This window comes from Nyctibius grandis, chromosome Z, assembly GCF_013368605.1.
Source record: "Nyctibius grandis isolate bNycGra1 chromosome Z, bNycGra1.pri, whole genome shotgun sequence".
NCBI lineage: Eukaryota > Metazoa > Chordata > Aves > Nyctibiiformes > Nyctibiidae > Nyctibius > Nyctibius grandis.
In genome coordinates, this window is record NC_090695.1 from 89639601 (window position 1) to 89650839 (window position 11239).

Here is an 11239-nt window from a genome sequence, read left to right on the forward strand (position 1 = left end):
AGCTATTTTAGCTCCCCCAAAAAAGCTAAGTCTGGAGGCTCTAACCCATTAGCAGGAAAGTCAGCACACAAGACCCAACATTTCACCCTATCATCCACAGGAAACAAGTCCATTGTTATAGCAATTTAAAAACACCATTATATCAAACTACACATTTTGTGTTAATATCCATTATATAGAGTTGCCTGGTGTAACTGGAAGTTATGGCTGGAGATCAAAAGGTACTAACAATTCTAGAGTACCACTGAATATATTAAAAAAAACAAAACAAAACAAAACAAAACCAAAACCCCCACTATGTGTTACAGGTTACGCTTGATGGAGTTTCAAAAGCCAAAAAGAAACTTCTTTATATTATGTATACTCTGTTTAAGAAAAAAGATACTATATGTCAAACTTCACAACAAAACTGATAAAGATGAACACCCTCATATACTTTTGATAAAAAAAAAAAAAAGGGAAACTTCAAAGTGAAGAGGAGGCAAAAAAAATAACCTTTTTCTTTAAATGTGGAGAAAGTAATAAAAAACAACCAAACCGTTGTAAGTAATATAAGTTTTGTTTTTAAAATTACATCAATACTTAGAAGTCAAACATATCTGATGCTATAGAATATGGCAGTTAAAAAACAGAGTAAGACAAGGTTACGAATGAAAATGTTGTAGTAAAAACTTAACAGCACGATTACATAAAGGTTATCCCTACCAGAATTCAAAAGAAATTTGCCAGTGATACTATTCATGACGGAACTGTAGGAATTGCAGATTTCCAAACACCAAAATTTCTAGAGAAACTTGGTGCGAAAGTTAAACTAGATCAAGACAGCAATAACCATTTTCATTGCTTAATGACAGTCCAAGTATTAAGTATGCTACCAACAGTCTGCAGTTCAGTGCATTGCTTAAAACTTCAACTAGAAATTATATCCCTTGCTTGCACTTATCAACTGTTTAAAATAGAATAGTTACAACTAACAAATTACCTGTTTCAGCTTTACTGGAGAAACCTGCTGCCTGTTTGATCGCTGCTGCTGTTAATGCTAATCCTCGGCTCCTCCTCAGACCATGCTGTAACACAGCTTCGAACTGAGCACACAAACAAGTGACTCTGCAACAGAATTTTTAAAGAAATCACATGAAAAGAACAATCATCAACTACGTTTCTACAGAGCAGGTTTATTCCAAATCTCTGAATAGAGAATGTAAAAATGAACCATTATCTTATATGTAGTGAAAGACCCCTTGTATGCACTAATATCATTACTCGCAAAGAGTATAACCTAATTATACCCACAGTCTCATCATGACTATTCAAAGGTGGGGCACAAATTACATTCAGAAGAACTGGCAATCAATTTGAGAAATCCTCGTTACCTTCTACAGTGGTTGTTAGTCATGTTATTTCAGCTTCAGATTACCTACTTTTCATGTAATACAATTACATTTTCATAAATATACTTTGTACTACACATGCAATGAATGATTTTCTGAAAATATGCTACAACTTTCTACACAATTAATAGACAATTTTGTTAATTCACATTAATACACTATAATTCAAGCCTAGGAAAACAATTAAACACACATTTTAATGTCCTTCAGAAATCCTAGGCACAGGAAAATAAGATACATTTTTCTGGAATGTGTTGAACCTTCAGTATTTTATGTTGTTTTCTACAATACTATTTATAAATTTCTTGATTTTTTTAAACATAACTCAGTTAATAAATCAATTTTCACACAGGAAGAAACACTGCAAAATCAGCAAAGTTTTAAAATTAAGCCTGCCAAAGAAAGGAATGTTATTGTAACCTACAAGGAATAGTAAGGCTTAAGGTGTAACAGACATAAATGCAATCTATTTGTTTGAAATCTTTTTTTTTTTTTTCCAAGTTTCATTTTTGCCATTAAATACACAATACTTAAAACTTAAGTTTTTAAGAAAGCTGTCACCTGGCTGCCAAAGCTGATTACTAAAAGGAAGGACAGATACTTTAACTAAGTTCAAGTAAATAAGTAAAAACAGTTGGCAAAGTGGCTCAGGACTCTGCTCAGGCATTTCAGAAGTACAGAGTTCTACTCAGGGTCACAAAAAAGCACAAGAACTCAGGAGGAATACTGACAGAAAAAGAGGTATATCTACCATAACTGCTCTGGACAGAAGAGCTTTTAACACGTAATGGTTTACAGTACATCTATGTTAGGAAAACTTTATTAGTAGAGCAGAATATAATTCAAACAATACTCAAGATGATTGTGGAGCAATTGTGATTAATTCTTGCCAGAAAGACTGCTGCTGTTTAAAAACGGAAATTCCAGAAGATACATGACCCCCGCAGGAAAAAAAAAAAAAAAATAAAAAAAAAAATCTACTTGACTTTTTCAATTCAGAAAAAGGAGAACTGAAACTAGGCTCTGTGAAAGAACTCATATTATTAAAAATCTATGTGCATTGAGAATCAAAGCAAGAAAACTGTGCAACATTTTACAGGAAAATTTAGCCACTAGTAAAACAAAATAAAAATTTTAAAAAATCAGGTATTCTACAATGCTCAAAATATGTAGTGTATTTACCAGATAGCATCAACAGGGTATGTTAAATAAACAAATACAGAAAAACATGGAGAAGTCTGGTGTACATTGACATAGTAGAACTCTGAACAATTATAATGTCAAAGACAAAATAAAACCACTGGTAGAACAAATTTTGGAGAATCATGGATTATGTTGGCTTTCCAGGTGTCATGAAACCACACTCTTAGACATGTTCTTAAAGACTGAATTTGGAGAGGGTAGGAGAGAATTTTATGCATCACTTATAAATGGTCAACAGATAATTAACTTCTTCACAAAAGGCAGAGTCAAATTTCAAGGACATAAGAAAAAGGACAACAAACAACTGCATTTAATCCTGGTGTTTTATTTATCCGAGATTCCTCGATAGGAAAGATTTTGAGAAAGACTCAAAAGGATACAAAAAGCAATGCAATTTCTGTCTGCCAGTCATCTTAAAAGCCTTAGAAAACAATATGTCATATTCAACAAAAAATGCAACTAATAGGAATTAAATGACATTTTTTGTCTTACATTAATAAAAAGGAACAACTTCTCATACAGAAAAGGAAGAAAAACATGTTTAAAACTTTTCAGGAATAAGAAAAAATAAGAATTAAAATTTTCTTAATGACTGTGTTAAAGACACTTAATGCTTAATTGTCAAGCTTCACAAAACACAGGTGTATTGGTAATAAATATGCATTAATTTTAAAAGAGGTTCTAGGGAAGATAAGTTCTCCCAATCTCATGTTCGGACCTCAGAATTCAGTGCTTTGTCATGAACTCTGCAGCCCCTTAAACACTTGTAACTTCATACAGAAGAACACTCTTTGTTAAGCTATCAAATTTGTAACAAGATGAAAAATTCAGAGATCCACGTCAGTATTTATGTGAACAAAAGGAACTGGCTTTTTTTTTTTTCTAAGTGTGTCAAGTATTATGTGCCATATGTTTTATGTCATTATAATGCATAATCTAAGCATGTTAAAAGTTTCTTAGACTATTTTACCTGCTATCAGAGTCTGAAGCAATTTCTTTTCTTCCTCCAAACCGTATTTGACACTGCAATAAACAGATTTTAAGAAATCTTTGTTACACTAACAAACTCAATACTCTGAAATATTTCCATGTAAGAAACAGAGTCATAACAGAAAAGGAAGCAGTACAAAATAAAGCATTGGCAAATACAGCCTGCAAACAAAAAGTGCTTTACAGCACCGTGTTCCACTAACGGGCTACTCTTACGGTTCAAATATATTCTTGCTAGCCAGAACAACATACCTGCAGGTCCTTAAATAAATATAAAATTGAGTAAAAATTACTACTTTTGCGTTTTAAATGTACACCCACAAAAACAAACACTGCTCCTATTCAGCTCAGTGCTACAATTACAGAAGAATCGTTCTTTAAAAAACACATCATTGGCTTACTTTTGAGGCATTCTCTTGCCTCCCAAGCTCTCTCAAATTGAATCCAGTCTATGAAATTCTACTTGCCAAACTTAATGTTGATGCAAGATATTTGCATACATAAAGAAATCCCATCTTTACCTGTATTTTAACCATTCACTAAAATCCTAGTGTAAAGAAAAAAAGCTGCTACTGTAAATTGATAACCAGTTTAGCCTTTGCAGTACACTACAATTTAGTTGTCATATAAGTATTACAAATATATATATTTACAATATATATTCTATATTATCACATATATTAATAAAATATAAAAATAATACAAATATAATCTGTCAAGAACAAGGATTTTAAACAAATACTGCATAATAGTTGTTTGCTAGCAGACACAAAAACTCAGTAGTACTGTGTGAAAGACAAGATTTCTTCTTTGTCTGGTAAAGAGGAGAAAAAAAGGGCAAAGACAGCTCCTGGTAGTACTGACAACTCTGAGTAAGTATACTGTAGAAATATGTATCAGATTTCTCACCTGTTTAACTGCATCCAGTAGTCGTTCTAGAAGAAACTGTCTTTTAGTGTCATTGTTCTGTGAACCTGAAATTCAACAAAATGATATCATTTTAAAATAAATAGTCTTTTAAGAAAAATACATTCGGGCCCTGAAAACTTTCTTCCCATGCCAATTATTCCATTAAATTTATTAATGTATTTTCTCTAAGTAAAATGATGCAATATAAGTCTGTGTTTTGAGGTTTCACGTAGCCTTTCTCTAATATGCAGGAATACCGTCTGAAATATCATCTAGAGTCTTATTTTAGTAAGATTTTGGTTTCATTATATAAGGTATATTGCAGCAATACCAAATATAGTATAATTGTGCACAACCAGCACAGCTTGCCCCTAGCTTCTTAGCAAAATCACCTGTGGAGACATATTGCAAGCCTGGAACTGACCTGGATTAAGATTTTTTTTTGAATTTGTTTTTGTTGTTGTTGGTTGGATTAGGCGTATGATGGAGCTTGCACTGCAACCCCACAAATGTTCATATTGGGACAACTACCAGGGTAGTATATCATCATAGCACAAGAAGAGAATTGAAAATGAGAAAGAGACAGCAGGAATATCTTCTCACTGTTTAACAACCTCACTGCAGAAAGGGTTTTAAGTTAGGTGAAGAGAGAGCGATTGTTACAATAAATCCCTTAAAACTTAACTAACAGCATAGTCCTTCCTGATTAACACCTATAAAATCTAGTTTGTTACTATACAAGCAACTAGGCAAGACAATCTTTAACTTCTCAAGTCATTTCAACAACAAATAGCACATTACTTTGCTTGTTGGAATATGCTTTATAAACTCCATGAATATGTGTAAAATTTATTGTTTAATTAACTTACATCATCTCTATCATTTCTTTATTCTACGCTTAAATTCATAATATCCTTCAAAAACCTCTCTGACTTCACTGGAATTAAAGTCATTCTATTCTTCTTTTCTTCTCAGGGAACATACAACTAATATATGCACAGACAGAAGCCAATTATCAAAACTGCAGGAGCAAGTTCCTCCAGATACTGAAAATCAAACACCACACAATAAACCCTCTAGTAAATAGAGATGACATCAAAGATGAGTGTCTCTTCCTCTTGCTGTCCAACACTGTGAGGTCTCAATCCCAGAATTTCCTATCTTCATAGACCCATTCAAAGTAGTTTGCTCCTAAACCAGCAGAAGGGGACAGAATTTGTCCTACGGAAATTATTCTGCCTTTGTTTCATCTTAAATACGGGACTAGAAGAAAAACCCCACAGTAAGTCTATAATAAACAATGCCAGAATAAAGAAAACAATAGGAAAAACGTGCAAATGTAGCTGCTAGCTAACTAAGCTTCACAATGCTTATTTAGCTGATTACAGTGGATTTTCAAGAAGTTATACTTCCAATTTTGAACTCTGACTCAAACTGTGCAGACATGTGATGTATGAGGTTTGGTTCTGTTAGTCAAATACTCCGATGCGTGCAAACTCAGGTGAAGATGCAAACAATGCTCAATGCTAGTAAAGGACTCTAGAAACAAACCCCATATCAAGTAGGTTTTAATTTCCAAACAACTATGCCAGTTACGCCACTGTGAAGATAAGTTTAAATCCATATAACCCCTACTACTGCACTTTGTGCTCCTTCAGAGATTACGTTTTTATTAAATTATATTTAGTGTTCTTATCATGCATACCTTGCCAAAAACCGGCACATGCCTATGCATATAAATGCTTTATAATAAATCACATAATTGTAAAGTAAGGGAAACAATTAAATCCCAACTTTTAGTACAACCCAACACGCACAGTAACATTGAATATACACAAACCAGCAGATTCTCTGTACTGTTTCAAAACTCTTTACTTTTACAGTCTTATGCTATGCACATAGCTGCAAGAATAGGCATAATGCAACATTTTTCTTTATATTAACAGTTTGAGACTAGTTCAGAACAAATGCATGTAATTAAGAATTTCACCACCTGAAAAACATCTATCAAATGAAAATACTAAATATATGGGTTAAGTTTGTCTTCCAAATGGAATACATATGAGGTTTTAAATTCACATCTCTTTGGCATCTTTGTATCTATTTAGTAACATAGAAATGGTTTGCAACTAGATACCAGACTGTGAACGATATAAAAAACGCATGAATACAGAACACCAACAGATGATCACTATGCTAATTGATGTTCTAAAAGACTAAAGCATGTGATATCACAGCCTGAAATTTACATGGACTGAGTGCAGTGTAATATGTATGTTGTCTTTATTTTACTTGTAAATTTGTACTAATAACAATTACGACTACATGTGATTACAATCAATAATTTCCATAAGCAGTTCAGATCACCGTCACCATTAACAGAGCTATGAGGCCACACAATGTCTATACTGAGGGCTGGCCAAGGTTTCTGCTCAATGCATGTCTCCAGAACTCTTCTATTGCTGTGCTTAACGTAGAAATTTTGCAGGTAGAAGAAAAAGAATATTCACAAAGTCTAACATTTTTTAAAAAATTAAAGATTAAGTTGTGTGTTTTTTCAAGCAGAGGATATATTTTTCTTTGTAACGAGCCTAGAAAATGTAGTATTATTTAACAATGTTTTTGTTTCAAGTAGATGGAAGGCAAAAATAAATCTCTACCAACTCTATTTAAGATTTTGCTCTTTTACAGTAAGTCTTCATTTTCTAAACTAAGCCTTTAAAAAAAAAAAAAAGCCTATTTTCAGACAAGAGCACCAACTAAGTGTGACCAACTCTAGCTGATTTAAAGACCAACAGTGTACTACAAACTGACCAAAACAGCCTTCTACTGATTCAGCATAGTGGTAAAAACTGCAGTAACACACACACAAATACAAAACATAGAATGCATAAAAACAGCGTTACTCAGAAAAAAGGCTGCATTTAGACTATTGCAATAAAAAAGGAAGTTCATACATGAGTCTAAAAATAATTGTGAAAACAAGTATAAGGTTGCAAAAACTAAGAAACTTAAAAGAGACTTCTCCCATCAACATCTCCTCAGTCAAAAAGGGTTAAAAATAGCCTCAGGTACTGCACCTGCCTCTGTGACCCTTGTCATTTTCTGTTGTTCACAGTCATTTGTATTTTCAAAACAAACTTCTCTCCATACCCCGACAGAAATATCCACACCTACAGCAGAAGAAAACTGACTGTGCAAGTAAAGGAAAACAGGATTTTCATCCAATTCTTCATAAGTACAGCTCTCTTCAGCGCCACATGTAGCATACAGGGTAAAAAAAATAAATCTCAGATTGCTCTTACATACTTCTTGAAATCTTGTATGCAAAATTTCAGACTGCAATTCCTTTTGCTTGCTCTAGTACAGGTTCTGAGGGTACACATTTAAGGTAAAACAAACACAGAGCTAATTTCAATACTACCTTATACTACATTATTGTGATTCTACTGCCTCATCCTGAATTAGTCATATTTTTGTGGTTTTTTAAACTGTCATTAGGCAAGTGACAACACCCCTAATTCTTGACAAGTACATAAATCTAGTATCCTTGTGTTACTTCCCTTTAAAGTTTAGCCTATTCAACACTGTAATTAATAAATAGCATTAGTAACATTAAAGTAACGCTCAAAGCAACCTTCACATCCACTAGAAATACACTGTAGCTAAAAAAAATATACATTAAAAACAATTATAGCCATTAGGGAAAGAGGTGGTTCTATCCATATTGTAGGAACAGCCCTTTTACTTTTAAGGGCTAAAATTGGGCAGGGAAATAAAGTGTAGACAGTGCTATAATAGCTGCTAAAAAAAAGGACGTGGTTAAATTTGATGATGTTAATATTAGCTATCTCCTTTATCTGAAACAAGCATGATAAGATACATATTTCTCTATCCTGATCTGTTCCACTTACACTATTCTGGAAAAATACTGTACAGTATTGTATAACAGTAATGTCTGGCAAAGTGCAAAATTAGTGTCCTTTTCGTTACCTTGCTGTCTAATCAGAATTGTTGGAAAAGTCGTACAGGTCTTAGCAAGGGCTACACACAGGTAGGTTAGCCATGCAATTGAACTACTAGCCTTAATGTCACCTTAGGCATTACTGTAAGTAATTAAATGTTTTCTCTCCTCATAAACCTGTATCTCTTCATTGTTTTAAAAAAAAAAAATATTAAAGGTATTAAAAATAACCACATGATGAGGCTTTATGCCTTTTAAGTCACAGAATTCAAACAGAGCTACCAAAGATGAGTCTCTTAGGAAGATTTAGGCTCTGATTTACACAAATTTGCACAAGGCTATTCCCAGCCTGAATTAATCATTGAAGGGCTGCGGTCTTCCATATGAAAATGCTGACTCTCAAAAACTTCAGAATTACGATTCAGTCTATATCATGTCAAGATCTGAAACATTTGAGAAACTTCCTTTTTTCGTGGTTTGAAAGATTCGACCATTATTTGCATTTTTTACAATGCTCATTAACAGTTTTCCCCACAATAATGTTTTTTCTTCATTTTTTTTTCTTACTATCTTTGGCAACAGATCTCACCATGTATTAAATCAGGGTGGGAGAAAACCATACAATCTAATTTTCAGGTGCAGAGTGTTGCCTGCAACTTCCATTACTGAAGTCATATAAGGTGACCCATGAAAGCATTTACTAAAGCACCTCCCTTCTTAAAAAACAAACAAACAAACCCTTGCCAATACGTTTTAAGATTTACAGGAAAAATCATATCAAAATTTCTTCCTCCATCCTACCAAATAACTCCATTCTGGCCCATTCAAGTGGCTATGCTTCCTCCAGTCCTAAAGTTTACGGGTCCCAGTTCCCATGCAAAGCTTTTAAATATTTCCCCTCACAAACAACTCATACACACACCGCTTCACTGTAACACGGAGGCCAGCAATGAACACATCCACAACCAACACATTCTCATCAGGACTGAGATAAACAGCAGCGATATGCCCTAAATACTGGAAAGGACCACTTTTTCCACTACTCATGCTTCTCACCTCTCTCACCAACTGCATGTTAGTTAGTTCGGGGGTTTTTTTAATTATTATTTTCCCTTGGCCACTGATTTTCTCAGGAATATTTCCTGTGATTTTGCACAGTTGAGACAACAGAGGTCCCCGAGACCAGCATCACTTGTGCTGTGAGCCAGTGCCATGCTCAAGGGCAGGCTTTAGGATTTAAAACGAGATAAAACACCGCTTCTGGGGGGGCTTTAGGAGCCAAAATGAGGAGTGGGACGTTGAGACGCTGGCAAGGGCTGAGCCACCCCGCACGGCGGGGCCATAGAGGCCAAAGTCTCCTGTTCCTCACCACGCCACAGCCCCCACCCCCACCGGGGAGAAGCAGTGTGGGAGAAAGGGGCCTCAGCTCGCGGGGACAGAGCCACGCCTGACCGAGCAGGCGGCGGGGATCCCCCAGGCAAGCTCTGCCCGCGCCAGCCCCGACAGTGCCCCAGAGACCCGGCGGCCTCGCCCAGCGAACCCCGGTAACGGAGAGGGTCCCGCTCGAGCCCTCCACTCACCACTCATGGTGGCCGCGGGGCTCACACCCTCCGTCTGCCGGCGCCGAGCCCTCCTCCCGCACAGCCCAAAGCCGTGCCGGCCACCGCACACACTCCGCCCCGGAACTCCGCCCCACCGTCCCGGAAGGTAAACACCGCTCCGTGCCGAGGCGGCGGCCCCGGCATGCGGCACAGAGCTCGGCTGCGCCCGGAGCCCCGTCCCGAGCGAGCCCTCACGGCGCCGCCTTCCCTCACAGGCGCCGAGCGCGGGCTGCAGCCGCGCGCGCCGCTCCTGGGAAAAAGGCGCGAAGCCGCTCGGCTCCTCCCGCGGGCCGCCCCGCCGCTGCCTCTGGCCCGCCGCTCCCGCAGCCGCGCACCTGCCCGCGGGCGGCGGGACGCGGCAGCGCGGCGGGATATCCTGCGGCAACCCCTCCGCTTCACAGACCGCCCGGCGGCCCGCCCCGGGCAGGGGTTCTGCGGGGAAGGGGAGAAACACCGGGCAAATGAAAGATGAGAAAAACGGAGATAAAATGTTTCATGCTGTCACCTGTGCTACGTAAGCTAAAAGCCCTGAAAGGTTCGTGTTTCAAAAAAAAGGGTACAGAAACTGTGAAACCTCTAATACAAAAAAATGGCAAAGTAATGAAGTTCTCGTCTTAAATGTTGTAACTTGTTTTAAGGCATCATCTTGCTGGTTTGTATTTGCACAGTCTAAATACAGTGTTTTGTATTTGCCACATACAGCTTCACGCTGTGTGGAGCAACAGAGCGTAACCCTTTTTTTAAGAGTTCCTAGATAAAGTAATAATAATAAATGTAATAGCTCTGTAGGCCTATTGCAGAGGTTTTGGGTCATGCGGCCAAATTTGCACAGCTAACTCTTAACTGGCCCACACTTTGCGCTCAGCCTCCTAAAGATGCTGTAATATTGAGCGTTCATAGATTTTGTGCAATAATTTACTAGTTTTAAAACATTTTAAGTCATCATTCATGCAAGAACCCGAAATAGAAAGTTATCTACAAATAAAAAGATTGTTGTTGCTTCTGTTCTTGTTGCAGTTTTCCAGCAATAAAACTGGCCTAATATTAGGAAAATAACATTAACGCTTAGGAGGCAAGGTGACAAAAGTATATTCCTAATTTTAGGCCACACAGTCGCCTGGCGTGGCTATATCTAATCAGCATTACTTGTACATATAACAAGGGTAAGTAAAAAAAAAAAT

General features: G+C 36.9%; 1 protein-coding gene across 1 annotated transcript in view; it reads right to left on the reverse strand.

Moving 5' to 3' along the window:
- The window catches only part of SNX29 (sorting nexin 29), a 111858-nt gene extending 101747 nt beyond the window's left edge, over positions 1–10111 (reverse strand). The window contains exons 1-4 of the mRNA XM_068423102.1: positions 10038–10111; positions 4494–4558; positions 3565–3617; positions 983–1107 (exon numbers count right to left, since the gene is read on the reverse strand). Of these exons, the coding sequence (XP_068279203.1) occupies positions 983–1107; positions 3565–3617; positions 4494–4558; positions 10038–10044 (250 nt within the window). The 5' untranslated portion in view covers positions 10045–10111. The remainder of the gene's footprint in view (positions 1–982; positions 1108–3564; positions 3618–4493; positions 4559–10037) is intronic.
- Between the last annotated feature and the right edge of the window lie 1128 nt (positions 10112–11239).